The sequence below is a fragment of the Leucoraja erinacea genome, chromosome 8 (genome assembly GCF_028641065.1).
Source record: "Leucoraja erinacea ecotype New England chromosome 8, Leri_hhj_1, whole genome shotgun sequence".
Classification (NCBI taxonomy): Eukaryota; Metazoa; Chordata; class Chondrichthyes; order Rajiformes; family Rajidae; genus Leucoraja; species Leucoraja erinaceus.
The window spans coordinates 39,981,416-39,998,108 of record NC_073384.1 but is presented as its reverse complement, the minus strand read 5'-3'; the positions used below and the strand labels follow the sequence as shown (position 1 = coordinate 39,998,108).

Sequence of the window (16,693 nt, the reverse complement as noted above, 5' to 3'; positions counted from 1 at the left end):
AGTGGATATTTTTAAGGCTGAGATTGGCAGATTCTTGATATGGTTAGGTACACAGTTCTGGAATAACTCAGCGGGTCAGGCAGCATCTGTAGAGAATGCGGTCACAGCGAGTACGTGCAAACAGGTGTCATGGATTATGGGGAGAAGGCAGGAGAATGGGGCTGAGAGGGAAAGATAGATAGATCAGACATGATTGAATGGTGGAGTAGATGAAAGGCCAAATGGCCTAATTCTGCTCCTATAATTTATGAACCCACAAGAGCGTTGCATTGGGCCCGGGTTTGCAGCGGCTGCCACAAACCGCCACTGCACCTGCGTCGCCCTGGCCATGCATGTCTCAATTATCTGGCAATGGCATGAGGCTCCTATTGTACTACCACCCACCTCCACCCCATTCCCGCTCCCCCGCATCCAGCTGCCGCCATGTGGAAGGAGCTTCTGGTCGCGAGAGCGGCGAGAGCGAGCAGCGTGAAGATGGCGTGTGTGGGGCCAGGGCTCTGCGACTCCCTGGCCTGTGAATTCATGCTTTTTAAACACCCCACCCCCCCAACCACAATGTCATGCTTCTTCCCTCCCAGCCCTGGGTCAAACCCCCCTCACTTGGTTATAGCAGACAATCACAGACACCCCCCCCCCACCCCCTCCTACAACTTGCGGACCGTTATAACGACAGTTTACTGTTTGCTTATTTTAGATATAGAACAGTTTGCACTGATGCAGCAACCTTCAATAGCAGCATCAAATTTTTAGCATGTTTGAAAGAGCTTTGAACTGTATTATAATCAATGGGAAACAAATAATTATTTTTATCTGAAGCATGGATATCGCTGACAAGTCCTTCAGCATGAAGTCCTTCGGCCCAACTTGCCAATGCTGATAAACGTGCCCCATCTACACAGCTTTTGGCCTATATCCCTCTAAACCTGTCCTATCCACGTACCTGTCTGACTGTTTCTAAAAAGCTGCAAAACATAGAAATTAGGAGCAGGAGTAGGCCATTCGGCCCTTCGAGCCTGCACCGCCATTCATTATGATCATGGCTGATCATCCAACTCAGTATCCGGTACCTGCCTTCTCTCCATACCCCCTGATCCCTTTAGCCACAAGGGCCACATCTAACTCTCCCTACCTCCTGATCCCTTTAGCCACATCTAGAAAAGTACCTGCTTTGTTGCCCATCCCTAAATGGTTTTGAGAAGTTGGTGTTGAGACAGTTTCCTGAACTACAGCTGTGCTTCTGGTGAAGGTGGTCTCCTGGCATTACTACATAGGGAGTTATAGAGGACAGCACAGGAACAGCCCCTTCGGCCCATAATGTCCATGCCAAACATGATGCCAAGTTAAGTAATCTTCACTGCCTGCACGTGATCTATATCCCTACATATCCATGTGCCTATCCAAAGGCCTCTAAAAAGCCTCCACCCTTGGCAGCAGATTCCAGGCACCCACCACTATCTACAAGAAACAGCAGGCAGATATCCTGTAAACATTCCCCCCATCCGTCTTAAAGCTTAAAACTCTTTGACATTTGAACACTGAGACAAAGGCTCTGACTGTCTATCTTAGCTATGTCTCTCATGTTTCATATAATTCTATCGGGTTACCTCTCAGCCTTTGACACAACAAGGAAAACAATCCAAGTTTCTCCAACCACAGCTAACACCCTCTCATGCAGGCAGCATTCTGATAGACCTCTTCTGCACCCTTTCCAAAGCCTCCACATCCTTCCTGTAATGGGGTGACAAGGGCAAGGTGGTGCGGCAGTTTGTGGTGTCCCCATGCTTGCTGCCATTCCCCTTCCAGAGGGTTTTTGGTAAGGATTCATTACATTAGCAAAAAACACTACTATCCCCTCACCACTTCATCAGCACCCCAGGAAATGTTCATCACATTTAAACAAGGAAACAAAATATCTTACCTTGTAGAAAAGGAGAATGAAGTTAATTGCAAAGGCTACAAACAGTGCCAACATCCTCATATTGTAGAAGTTACGGGCAAAATAATTCTGGAAAAATAGGAGGATAATTTAGTTTAGTTTAGACATACTGTGTGGAAACAGGCCCTTTGGCCCACCAAGTCCATGTCAACCAACGATCATCATACACAAGTCCTGTCCCACACACTAGAAACAATTTACAGAAGCCAAATAACCTACAAACCTGCACGCCTTTGGAATTGGGAAGAAACCGGTGCACACGGAGAAAACCCACGTGGTCACATGGAAAACGTACAAACTCTGTACAGCCATTACCCGGGATGGAACCCGGGACTCTGACGCTGTGCGGTAGCAACTCTACCGTTGTGGCAACCTGCCGCTTATATTTCCTTTCTGCTGCTATTTATGGGCATCCTTTCATTTCAAAGTGTCACATTTAACACTGCTTTGAATAATTCAAAATCAGTTCGCTTTGCAAGAATAACTCACACAAATTATTTTATCCTCTGGTCACAATATCCAGCAAAATGATGGAAACAATTTAGTGTGTAATAAATTGTTAGATTGTTAGCAATGATTCATAATTAAAAATTACTGGATGCTCTAACTTTGCTTTAATTTGAGGCTGTCCAAGTAACAAATGTCAAGCAGTAATATTTTCTCATGTAGTTTAGTTTAGAGATTCAGTGTGGAAACAGGGCCTTCAGCCCACCAGGCCCATCCACGGCAAGCAACAATCATCCATACACCAGATCTATGTTATCTCAGCTTTGCATCTTACACACATGGGGCAATTTATAGAAGCCAATTAACCTGCACATCTTTGGAATGTGGGAGAAAAACGGAGCATCCAGAGAAAACCCATGCGGTCAAGGGGAGAACGTACAAACTCCGCACAGACAGCACCTGTAATCAGGATCGAACCCAGGTCTCTGGCACTGTAAGGCAGCAACTCAATTATTATGAAAAATATGATGTGTAGATACAACGGGGGAGATTATTATTTTTTTTAACACTGGGGTAACTCATAAAATGGTGACAGCCCACCACCATATGGAGAGGTGTTACTGACGTACAGATGCATTTAAGGGGAGGCTGGATACATATAAGGAGATGGAAATATAGGTCCACTAATGTTGTTTTAAATGGTGAAAGATTGGAGAAGGCTGGGGCATATATAACTGTTTGTTTCTCTATACTGTACCCAACTCTAGGTACAGCTGTGTAGTTTAGTTATTAGTGTCAAGTGTACCGAGGTACACTGAAAAGCTTTGGTTTGCCTGCTATTCAGTCAAAGAAAACACTATATCTGAATACAATCAGGCTATCCACAGTACACAGATAAAGGATAAAGGGCACAACATTCAATGTGGGGTAATGCAGTGGCGCTGATCTAGAATTCAATGCCTGCATAAAAGGAAACTTTAACACAATGATGGGAAAAGATACTGGGCATAAGGGAAAATAGATTGCTATATCAGAATCTGATGGGCTGAATGGTCTAATCCTGTGCTATACCAATTCAATGATGTTAAAGTTTTTTTTTAAAGGTTTGGAAAGACCAATTTCTGTGGTTGAACAGGTAAGAGAATCAAGTTATTTCACACTAATGATGCAAACATAAATCAAAATATCACTCACAAGTAACTTCTGCTGGTAAGCTGTAATCTTTTTCCAGAAAGCAGACTCTTGTACTTCAGGTTCATCTATTTTCTCAGCGTGTCGCTGTCTCCTTTTTCGTCGAGGCTTCTGTTCTGTCACATTTTCCCCTTTTTCTCCATCCTCCCCGCTTTAATGCAGAAAGACACTTGTTATTTAACATGCTTAAATCATGATGTTTAAGACTCACACGTTAAATTAAATGCGAGACTTCGACATGGGAGTGAAAATGTTCATGGTTTTTGAGGTGGGAGCCACTGAGCATTTGGCCATTGGTGGGGTGGAGATCATTTAGTTGTGTTTATTTTTGCAAGCAGCGTGGAAACAGGCCCCTTGTCCCACTGAGTCCATGCCGACCAATGATTACACCTACACTGGTCCAACGTTTTGCATCCTACACACTGGGGACAAAATGCACACCTATAGATTCAGGAACAGCTTCTTCCCAGCTGTTATCAGGCAACTAAACCATCCTATCACCAATTAGAGAGCAGTCTTGACCTACCATCTACCACATTGGACACCATTGAACTATCTATCTTTAATTGGACTTTACTGGACATTATCTTGCACTGAACGTTATATCCTGTTTCCTGCATCTGTACACTGTGGACGCCTTGATTGTAATTATGTATTGTCCTTCCGCTGACTGGATAGCAACTCCATAAATATACTCCTGACAATAATGAACTCAACGAAACTTACAGAACCCAATTAACCTACAAACTCGCTCGTCTATGGAATGTTGGAGGAAACAAGAGCACCCAAAGAAAATACCACACAGTAACAGGGAGAACGTACAAGCTACGTACAGACAGCGCCCATAATCTGGATTGAACCTGGGTCACTGACGCTGTAAGGCAGCAACTCTACAGCTGTGCCGCCTGTTGTGAGACTTTGAAGTGAGCAATATCATTGTATCTAATCGTTACATCATTGTTACAAGGGAACAGGTTCAAGTATCTGACTAGATACTAGATACGCAGGCAGTGAGACTGGGCCCGCACCTGTCCTCCACTATCACCCTGAGCACCGGCACACCACAGGGCTGTGTACTGAGCCCCATGCTCCACTCCCTCTTCACTCACGACTGTGTTCCTGCATTCGACACCAACACAATCGTGAAGTTTGCAGACAACACAAGTGATTGGGCTGATCAACAACGGTGATGAAACAAATTACAGAGCAGAGGTGCAGAACCTGGTGGACTGGTGCGCACGTAACAACTTGTCACTAAACACCTCCAAGACCAAGGAGCTGATTATTGACTTCAGGAGGTCCCATAATGGAGAATACGCCCCAATCTCCATCTACTGGGAAAGTGTGGAGAGAGTGTCCAGCTTTAAGTTTCTGGGCACTCACATTTCAGAGGACCTCACATGGTCCACCAACACCGCTGCGCTGGTCAAGAACAAAGATCTTAGAGCGAAGCAAGATAGGTTACTCTCACGCAAACGTGAGGTACGCTCATGGGCGGTTTCATGGGTGATTACAGGACACATTTTAGCAAGCTGACTCCGCCATCTTGTTCCGCCATCTTGCTCCGCTTTCTTGCTCCCGCCTTCTTGCTTCCGGCCAAAGATTGGTTCCGCAGCGGGGAGAAGGAGTGCAGGGCCCGGGGCAGTGGGGAGAGAGAGTGCGGGGCCCGGGGCAGCGGGGAGAGAGAGTGCGGGGTCCGGGGCAAGAGAGAGTGCCCCCGGGGCTACGGGGCAGCGGGGAGAGAGGGTGTGGGGGGAGAGGAAAGTGTGCGGGGCCCGGGGCAAGCGGGGAGAGAGTGTCCAGAGAGAGTGCTGCGGGGCGGGGCAGCGGGGGAGAAGGAGTGCGGGGCCCGGGGCAAGTGTTTCTTATTTACAATGTTTCTTATTTAATGGTCCCTTGTCTAGTCTTAAATAAAGTTCATTATTGGTTTAGAAGAAATATAATTGTTGTTATATACATTTATATAATTTTGTCATGGGTGTTTATAAACACCTTAACAAGAATCAACAGAATTATGAACATATTGGGTCGGTTCCGGTTACTACAAAATCACTCAAAACATGCTTGTGAGCCATTTAAAAAGAAATGATTTAAAAAACATTAAAAAAGACAATTACCAGAATCAAATTTTATTCTTGACAAGAAGTTTGAACTGACAGATTTATGAATCTGACCCACACAAACTGTTGCCCCGCAACATTGATTACAGTGCGAGTCGGGTCGGGTTAGTTAGGTAGGCTCAGGTTGCTAAAATGGGCGTGGAAAATGCCCATGATCCCCTCCATAGCGTACTACACGTCAGTCCATTGCATTTAGCAGGAGTAGCCTATCTTGCTTTGCTATAAGATCTTTGGTCAAGAAGGCACAGCAACGGCTGTTCTTCCTGAGGACATTAAAAAAGACTGGTCTGCCCCAACAGCTGCTGACAACCTTCTACCGCTGCACCACAGAGAGCATATTAATGTATGGCATCTCTGTGCGGTATCTCAGCTGTACGGAGGCGGAGAGGAGAGCTCTTCAGCGCGTCATCCACAGAGCGCAGAGGATTATTGCGACACAGCTACCAGCCTTTTTTTTTATTTTTTATGAAACTACTTTTATTCAAAAAATAAAAATAAACATAGAGTATTAACACAATCAAAGACTGCCTATGTTGACAGTTTACAAACAAACGATCATCAAATTAATATAACGTCAACTTTATCAACAAAACACTCGACCTCCAACGGCGACCAGCATTCACGGAAGGCCTCCAAAGTCCCCATGGACACCGCGTGTTCCCTCTCCAGGGACAGGCGGGCACGGACGTAGACCCGGAAAAAGCTCAAGCAATTTAAAAAACACTTAAACAAAATTATCAAATTAAAATATTAACATTTTAATCTATAATATATTCAACCTCCTGTGGTGACCAGCGTTCACAGAAGGCCTCCACAGTCCCCATGGACACAGCGTGTTCCCATTCTAGGGACACGCGAGCTCGGACGTAACCCCGGAAAAGGGGCAGGCAGCCGACCGCTGTGCGGCCATCGACTGCCCGCTGCCTGGACCCGCGAATGGCCATCTTGGCCAGGCCCAGGAGCAGACCGACAGGGAGACCCCCTCCTCCCTCCCATCCATCCCCCCTCTGTACCGGGTGCCCATAAATTAATAGCGTTGGACTAAAATGTAGCCAAAACTTGAGGAGCAGCCCCTTCAGATACTCGAACAGTGGCTGCAACCTCTCACACTCTATGTACACATGGAACACGGTCTCTTCCTCACCGCAGAAATGACAAGCAGGGGAAGAGTCCGTGAACCGGCTCTAATACCTATTACAGTCCACGGCTTTGTGCAACACTCTCCACCCCAGGTCCCCGATGTAAAGGGGGAGGACTCCCTTGTAGAGAGACATCCACTGGGGACCGCTCCCCTCGTCAGGTGGTAACACGGACCGCCAGGGTGTGTCTGGACGGAAGACGAGGGCGAGGAAGTGGAGAGTGTGCAAGAGCAGCCTGTACAGTACGCGCCTCTCCATGTCACAGAACGGCACGCTGGGCATCTCGGAAATGCGGCTCATGTTGCATGGGGCCGGCTCTCGGGGAGGGACCCGGGCCGTGGGCCCTATGAACAATTCCGACTGAGCGGGGGTAAGCTCGTCCGGAGTCGCGCCATGCACACGCCTCTCCTCAACACCCACCGTCACAGCCACGACACCCCTCTCCCCCTGAGGAGCAGGGCCCTGGCTGAAGGTGACCAAATTCCTGGCCTTCAGGAGGTCACGGTAAAAGCCAGGCAACTCCCGCGTATCCCGCCTAGCGCATCGACTCATGCCCGCTACCGGGAGCCGTGAGCCCTCCTGAAGGCAGCGCCCCTGGCGGAAAAATACGTCGCCAGCACATGCCATTTAGGAGGGTAGTCCGAGTAGAAGTACCTCCGCAGGGTCCTGAGTCGGAGAACCACCACCTGGGTACGAATACAGACCAGCGCCTGACCACCCTCCTCCAACGGGAGACTCAGAACCCCAGCAGAGACCCAGTGGTTCCTCTCACCCCAGAAGAAGTTGACCAATCTCCTCTGTAACATGGTTATAAAATAAGAGGACGGGACTATAGTGGCCATCTAGTACCACAGCAGAGAGGCCACCAGCTGGTTTATAACTACAGCCCTGCCCCGGTAAGAGAGCACACCAAGTAGGCCGGACCAACGTCCCAGCCGGGCGATCACCTTCGCCTCCAGCTCCTGCCATTTCGCCGGCCACCCCCCCTCATCGGGACTCAGGTAGACCCCCAGATAGAGGAGGTGCATGGTATACCACGCAAAACCAGCCATCTCCTCCAGCAGGGAGTCCACCTGCCACCCACCCACCAAGAGACCAGAACACTTCCCCCAGTTGATCTTGGCGGAGGAAGCAGCCGAGAAAACCTGCTGGCACTCACGCATCCTCCACAGGTCAACAGGGTCGATGAACATCAGAATGACATCATCGGCGTAGGCCGAGAGGACCACCTCCATCCCCGGCCTTGGAGGGCATCTACCACACACGGTGCCTCAGGAAGGCCATAAAGACTCCTCACACCCTTGTAACGGACTGTTCGAACTACTTCCCTCTGGCAGACGTTACAAGGCCTTCTACGCCCAAACCTCCAGAGTCAGGAACAGCTTCATTCCCAGAGCTTGGCCTCATCAGCAACAACGATGAGCTGGCCTACAGGGAGGAGGTCCAGCACTTAGCAGCATGGTGCGCTGACAACAACCTGGCTCCAAGAAGACCAAGGAGCTCATTGTAGACTTCAGGAAGTCTAGGGGTGGCACGCACACCCCCATCCACATTAACGGGACGGAGGTGGAACGTGTTTCCAGCTTCAGGTTCCTGGGAGTCAACATCTCCGATGACCTCTCTTGGACCCACAATACCTCAACTCTGGTCAAGAAGGCTCACCAGCGTCTCTTCTTCCTGAGGAGACTGAAGAAGGTCCATCTGTCTCCTCAGATCCTGGTGAACTTCTACCGCTGCACCATCGAGAGCATCCTTACCAACTGTATCACAGTATGGTATGGCAACTGCTCTGTCTCCGACCGGAAAGCACTGCTGAGGGTGGTGAAAATTGCCCAACGCATCACCGGTTCCTCGCTCCCCTCCATTGAGTCTGTCCAAAGCAAGCGCTGTCTGCGGAGGGCGCTCAGCATCGCCAAGGACTGCTCTCACCCCAACCATGGACTGTTTACCCTCCTACCATCCGGGAGACGCTACAGGTCTCTCCGTTGCCGAACCAGCAGGTCCAGGAACAGCTTCTTCCCAGCGGCTGTCACACTACTCAACAATGTATCTCGGTGACTGCCAATCACCCCCCCCCCGGACACTCCTCCCACAGGAAAAACACTATGACTGTATGCATGTAAATAGATTTATTTATTGAAATCATATTCTATGTCGCTCTTCCAGGGAGATGCTAACTGCATTTTGTTGTCTCTATACTGTACACTGACAATGATAATTGAAATTGAAGTTGAATCTGAATCTGAGAGCTATAGCGGCTCTGAACCGGCCCTGCTGAGTGCCCCCCATCCCCCCTGGACTGTCTCCCTCAGATGGTCACATCGCACAGACACATCTGCACTTTAGTCTAATGAACTGTTTTACTGTTCTTTTTACAATCCATGTTCTCAGGTTATCTAAATCCAAATTTTATTAGTTATTTATGTTATGACATCGGTTGGAAGCTGCATACCAAATCTCGTTGCGCTTATGTGCAATGACAATAAAAGATATTATTATTATTATTATTATCTGACTAGAGAGAAAAAGGCTCACTCATCTGTTTAGCCACAAATCAGTTTTATTAGCAAGAGAGAGAATAAAAACAATATTTGTCTTGGTATACACAGAGCCCGTTTTACAGCAGCACACCTCCCACTCTCTGCCTCCATCCACGGCACTGATCGCAACTCAGCCTGTCAGCGAACCCGTCTCATACATGAATTAACTTATGGCTTACTGGTACCAGCCTTTATACAAGTAAGAAGCCAGCTGTTGAAATAACTGCTGGCCAATAGCGCTGCTCCCAAATTCAAACTATAACAATGGCAGGGGCTCCACTCCCCCCCCCGCATGTGAAGCGATACACAGCACAACAGACACCACACAAATCAATACACACAACGCTGCCAGTTTGGTAGGCAAAGGTTTAAATATAGTGCTACTGGTTTGGGGCGTGGGTATTTAAACAAAGAGCTGTTGGCTACAGCGTTATGGGCTCTAAATATAGCGCTACCGGCCACAGCGCTATGGGGTTTAAACACAGTGCTATGGCCACAGCGCTATGGGTCACAGACTGGGCAAAATTCTCGTATAACAATCATCTCATCAGATTTGAAAGTGCCAGAAAGTGCCATCCTACTCCCTCCCTTACATCTTACATCCTGATTAGCAAGGGTGTCAGGGGTCATGGAGAGAAGGCATGCACATACACAATGTATGCTAAACCCCTACACTCCGTCACTATTACTATCTCCAACGCTTCCTGATTTGGCTGTTGGATACCTTTCCCCTGGGATTGTGGCAGAATCTTAAGAATCATAAAGTCATGGACTTGCCCATGCTGACCAAGTTGCCCCATCTATACGAGTCACACCTGCCCGTCTTTCGCCCATATTCCTCTATATCTTTCCTTTGTCCAGGGTTATAGGGAGATGGCAGGATAATTGGGTTGAGAGGGAAAAATAAATCTGCCATGATTGAATGGCGGAGTTGGTGAGCCGAATGGCCTAATTTTGCTCCTAGAATTTAGGAACTCCCCTCATCCTGACTAAACACCAGCGTACTTTCTCTTCACTGAAAGCCCAAACTCACAGTTGACCAGGTCGTGTTGAGTGCGATTGAAGATGACAATAACCCTATCAGCTTTTTTAAGGTGAGATGGGTAAAGTTTAATGGATGTGTGCGGGGCAAGTATTGAATACACAGTGAGTGATAGGGGCCTGGATCGCATTCATAGGGGTGGTGGTGGTGGCAGATACGTTAGTGGGGCCTAAGAGGCTTTTGGACAGACATACTGTATCTACAGTCAAAACATTACAAATTCTTCCAACCGCTCATAGTAGGTAATGCCCTCTAATCCAGGCAACACTCTGGTGAAAAGTGTTAGATCAATGGCCCTTCATGCTAACGTTAACTGTTTCTCTTTCCACAGGAGCTGTCTGATCGTCTGAGTATTTCCCACACTTTCAATTTCATTTTCAAAACCAAAAGGATTTGGATTTATCGATGTACTCACTCAGCTTTCTCTGGTTTGTCTTTGTAGTTTTCTTTCTCTTCTTTCTCGTCTTCCTTTGTTTCTTCAGCCTAACAGTACATCCAAATATTTAAAAAAGATGCAGGCAGAAGAGATCTCTTTCTCTTTTATTAAATCATGTTTGTGATTTTTTTACTCAAGGAAAATTTAGTGGACATGATGCATTATCAAGAGGGTAAAAGATTTGTTAATATTAAGAATGGTCAGATTCCACAAGATTGGAAGGGTCAAAACAAAAGGTTAAGGTAATGTCAGGGATAGAAGGAGTGGAACGATGTTTAGTAAGGAATCGGAGGCGATACATTAGAAACTGCAGATGCTGGAATTTTGAGCAAAACACCAAGTGCTGGAGGAACTCAGTGGGTCAGCCAGCATCTGTGGAGGGGATGGGCAGATGATGTTTCAGGTCGGGACCTGTGCTTCCTCCATCACTTTGTGCTTTGTTGAAGAAAGGTCCCAATCCAAAACGCCACATCTGAACGCCACATCTGAATCCCAACCCAAAATTACGCCAAAGCATTCCCTCCATGATACTGCCAGACACACTGAGTTCCTCCAACACTTTGTGTTTTGCTAAGGAAGTAGGAAGTCTGGACAAAACTTCAGGGCGGGAAGAGATATGTTGATCTGTGATACCATGCGCATTAAGAATCAGTAACTCGCCTGTTGTAGCAAGACCTGTGACAGAACAAAACATCTAAATGTCGCCTGTCCATTCTCTCCATAGATGCTGCCTGACCTGCTGAGTTACTCCAGCACCTTGTGTTTTATTTCACGCATTGTCACACGAGGCCGAAATGTTACAACGTGTATTTAAACTTAATTAAATTACATTAATTTAATTTGCATTAAATTACATTAACTTAATTTCATTTAATTAAACTTCTAATTTGCAAGGTAAGAGATCAATCAATCAATTAATCCTAGTTTCTATAAAATGTGGAATGAAATAGGAAATTGCAAAATTATGCTGCTCTTATAAAAAGTATAATTTGTAATTAGATGATGAATTTGAGCACCTGGCCTGAAGATGTCCTAAATATCTATGAAACTTAAAATTATAATAATTCAAATTAAAAGATGAGAAATTGCTTTCCATGAATATCTACATTTAATTTCAGCATTTGCTCCTTTAAAGCAGGGAGTCGCACCCAAAATGGTGGGTGATCGGCAAAGTGGAACTATGATATTGTGGGATGAACTCAGATTCACAATATTGGTGGATTTAAGTGAGTAGCCGAGTGCAAGAAAGAAACACATATTTTATTTTGTGGAAATCATTGCCACAGATGGCTGTGGAGTCTTTGGGTGTTATCAAAGTGGAGATTAATAAGTTATTGATTAGTAAGGGCATCAAACGTTATAAGGAGAGGGTTCAATATTACTTTTTTTCTCACGTGTACCAAGGTACCGTGAACACATGTTTTTTTACATATAGCTCAGAAAGACTATCGCCTTACATAAGCACAATCCCCCAGTGGGTATAAAATGTACAGAACAGCCCACTGAAGCCGTATGCAAGGGTCACCATTTTAGCACCACTTTACAGTTCTAGATGCAGCTGGCCACAAAGGCCCATTACAGCCATCACCTCCATTCGCCTCTCTACTTGATTGGCCCTCTTCACCCCTGCCCTAGCTGACCTTGAGGGTGTGGAAGGTAAGACCCCACTGAGTGGGAAAGATAGATCAGCCGACGTTTGAATAGTGGAGTGGACTCAATGGGCCGAATGGCCTAATTCTGCACCTAAGTCTTATGAATGCTGCAGGAGGAAAGAAAATTCTACACATTACCTGGCAGCTCGTCTGAACTTCTGGCAGTGCCAGAGTAGGAGAAGGTGGGTCAATCAGATCAGTCATGTGGGCATTTGGGTTGTGTGGAATTAGCTTGTATTGCCCTCCTTCCCGCCGTAGGTCCAGACCAAAGATATCAGATAAGAAATCGCTCTCCTCAGTGATTGCTCTTAGATCCGTCAGGTCTTCAGACGTCAGGGTCGATGGCCGAACCTTCCCCTCTCCCTCTCCAACCTCTCCACGCACCTCGTCGTGCGTTGGGTCCGGCATGCTAGCTAAGAGCTCAGTCACTTTAATCTTCTTGGCTCCCTCCACCAGACTCCCCCCAAGGAAAGTGCTGTACATGATGCGGAAAAATCCCCGGAAAACACTGAAGACAAAATGGGAGAACCCAATCAATAGACTCCAATAGAAGGAGAACAAGGCCTTGGCCATATCTTTCATGGTCATCTTCTTCATTTTCTTCAACTGTTTTTTGAGGCTTTTGGTTGTCAACAGCTTCATGAGTATCATCACATTGTACCTGAGCGCCATTAGGGCGGATCTAATTGTCGTCATGGAGAAAAAACCCACTCTGGGGTCTTCTTCCTCGATTTTGTCCTTCTGAGCTTCTCCCTTACACACGGACCTCTCGTTAGAATCCGATTCCGAGATTTGTGCTGCCAGCTGCATTTCAAAGATCGTATCTTCACAGAAGTTGACGAACAGTTCCATCTTTTCTTTCTCTCCTCCTTCATTTACAACGTCAAAGATGAACTGCCTTTTGGACTCCTTCACTTGAGGCTTCTCCCACTGAGTCCGACTGGATTCACTGATCTCAAAGTACACCCTCTCGATCCGTTTGGCGCTTCCCATAATCTCTATACGGCCGAGAAATGGCTGGAAATAATTGAGAACGCTCTCTGCCAACTCCAGGAAGGTCTGTAGCCGCGTATCATGGGGCATGTGCTCAGATAAGTTGGTAAGTAGTACGGCGACATTGAAACCAATGTCCTTCGCTGGTTCATGAAACCTTTCAACAAACTCCTCATAATCCAGCATCTCGTTCTCATCTGTTTCTGCGCAAGAGAGTAAGAATTCGGTTTCTGACTGTGTGTAGTGCTTGTGACTCTCCATGGCCTTCTGGAAGTCCCTCTTGGAGATCAAGCCTTTGCTATCGGGATCATATTCTTTGAATGCATCGGAAGAGGTCAGGTTCTTTAGCTTCAGGAACATGTCAAAGAATTTGAGAATCATCTCGACATTGTTTGAAGATTCCACCAACATATCCACCATTTGCTTCCCGATTGTCCCGTTCACCACATTACCTGAAACAAATAATTTATGCAGCATTACATTTGGTCCGTGAGTCATAAAGTCATACTGTGTGGAAACAGGCCCTTCAGCCCAACTTGCCCACACCGACAAACATGCCCCATATACATTAGTCCCACCTGCCTGCTCTTGGCCCATATTCATCTTAACCTATCCTATCCATGTACATGTCTAAATGGTTTGTTAAATGTTATGATAGTACCTGCCTCGACTACCTCCTCCAGCAGCGGGTTCCATACACCCACCACCCTTTGTGTAAAAAAATTACCCCTCAGGCTCCTATTAAATCTCCCCCCCCTCCCGTGGAGGCAGATATGATTTTTGTGTTTAAGAATCTTTTAGTTGGGCAGATGAATATGCAGGGAATGCAGGGTATGGCTCATGTGCAGTGGAGAGGAGATTGGTTAAACTTGGCATCATGTCGGGCACAGACTGTGGGCCGAAGGGCCTGTTCCTATGCTGTACTTATCGATGGATTACATGGAAGGGTTCCGATCCGAAACATTACCTATCCATGTTCTCCAGAGATAATACCTGATCTGCTGTATTTTCCTATGTTCTATTGCGTGGAGATCAGCAATGTGGCAAGGCATATACCAACCTCAGTTTTCCAATGCTGCAGCCTGTTATGGACAAGTCTCCATCACTGCTCACAGCCTTTTGAGACAAATCTCGGCTCCCTTTGTCATATTACACCTGGCAGTGGTTAGAGTTTAGTTTAGTTTATCAGGCAACTGAACCATCCCATCACCAACTGGAGAGTGGTCCTAACCTACCATCTACTTCATTGGAGACCCTCGGACTTTACTGGACTATCTTGCACTAAACGTTTTTCATACCCTTTTTCCTGCATCTATACACTGCTTCATTGTATTCATGTATGGTCTTTCCATTGACTGGATAGCACGCAACCAAAAAGCTTTTCACTGCACCTTAGTACGTGTGGCAATAAACTAAACTAATAAACAAGAGAAATAGCAGATCAATGAAACGAGCTAGCAGAATCAAGAGCAGACCTAAGCAGACAACTAAGGGCAACCTGAGTAGGAATTTCTTTAGTCAGAGGGTGGCAAATCTGTGGAATTCATTGCCACAGACGGCTGTGGAGGCCAAGGCAACGGATATTTTTAAGACAGAGGTTAACAGATTCTTAATTAGTACGGGCGTCAGGGGTTAGGGGGAGAAGGCAGGAGAATGGGGTTGAGAGGGATAGATAGATCAGCCATGATTGAATGGTGGAGTAGACATGATGGGTCAAATGGTCTAATTCTGCTCCTATCACTTATGAACTTATGAATGTTTTTGCACCTCATTTTATTGACCAGTCCCCACCTTCTAACATTGAAAGCAGCATCACCACCATGTCTTTCTGTAGATCCATTAGCTCCTTCAGCAACTCAATCTGACTGGAATCCTTGAAAAGAGAAGCAGATGCTTTAATAAATTATTTTTATTATACTGAAATTATAAATGATACTGAAGTGTCAGAGAGTCATGGAAACATACAGCAGAGGAACAAACCATTCAGGCTACTGGCTCCTTGCAACCACTCATTGACAAGGATCCCACATTAATTCCATTCCTTTAACATCCCCAAATTCTCAACAACGCAGAGACCACGAGGGAGCTCCAACGCGGAGACCATGGGAGCCATGGGAGCTCCGGCGTGGAGACCACGGGGGGAGCTCCAACGCAGAGACCATGCAGGAGCATCCATGAGAACGGAAATGGCCGCATGCGACAGCAACAGTGCACTGCTACCAAGATACCAAACTCGGAAATAAAGCTTGAAGCTTTAATCCTTATTTCTTAATGAAAGGGGTTCAAGTGGGCTTTAAGTATGGATTTCGGAAGTCCGAGTTTACGCAAGTCACCTATTACGTAAGTCAGGGAATGCCTGTAATGAAATTCTCATTACCTTTATAACAAGAAGAGTTGAGTATAGGAGCAGAGAGGTCCTTCTGCAGTTGTACAGAGCCCCATTGAGACTGCACCTGGAGTATTGTGTGCAGTTTTGGTCTCCAAATTTGAGGAAGTGCTATTGCTATTGAGGGAGTGCAACATAGGTTCACGAGGTTAATTCCTGGGATGACAGGACTGTCATATGTTGATAGAATGTATACTCTGGCTTGTATACTCTGGATTTTAGAAGAATGAGAGGGGATCTTATTGAAACATAAGATAATTAAAGGTTTGGGCATGCTAGAGGCAGGAAACATGTTCCCGATGTTGGGGGAGTCCAGAACCAGGGGCCACAGTTTAAGAATAAGGAGCGCGCCGTTGAGAACGGAAATGAGGAAAAACATTTTCACACAAAGAGTTGTGAGTATGGAATTCTCTGCCTCAGAAGGCAATGGAGGCCAATTCTCTGGATGCTTTCAAGATATAACTCTTAAAGATAGCGGAGTCAGGGGATCTGGCGATAAGGCAGGAACGCGGTACTGATTGTGGATGATCAACCACAATCATATTGAATGGCAGTGCAGGCTAGAAGGGCCGAATGGCCTACTCCCGCACCTAATGTCTATTGTCTACTAATGTCCCTTTACTTCCAGCTAAATTGTCCCTTGTTTTTTAAGGTTCATTCAGCTCTTTAAAATGTAAAGCTGCTGCATCGCTCTGATTTGGGATCAATTCTACCATCCTTGTCCAGTTAGACTTTAGACTTTTGAGATACAGCGAGGAAACAGGCCCTTTGGCCCACCAAGTCCGCATTGACCAGCGATCACTCCGTACAT

At 46.3% G+C, this 16,693-nt stretch overlaps 1 protein-coding gene across 1 annotated transcript in view; it reads right to left on the bottom strand.

Annotated features, from left to right (window-relative positions):
* ryr2a (ryanodine receptor 2a (cardiac)) overlaps positions 1-16,693 on the bottom strand; it is a 426,354-nt gene that overhangs the window by 26,023 nt on the left and 383,638 nt on the right. The window contains exons 87-91 of the mRNA XM_055640013.1: positions 15,288-15,369; positions 12,642-13,948; positions 10,831-10,898; positions 3,578-3,725; positions 1,919-2,005 (exon numbers count right to left, since the gene is read on the bottom strand). Of these exons, the coding sequence (XP_055495988.1) occupies positions 1,919-2,005; positions 3,578-3,725; positions 10,831-10,898; positions 12,642-13,948; positions 15,288-15,369 (1,692 nt within the window). The remainder of the gene's footprint in view (positions 1-1,918; positions 2,006-3,577; positions 3,726-10,830; positions 10,899-12,641; positions 13,949-15,287; positions 15,370-16,693) is intronic.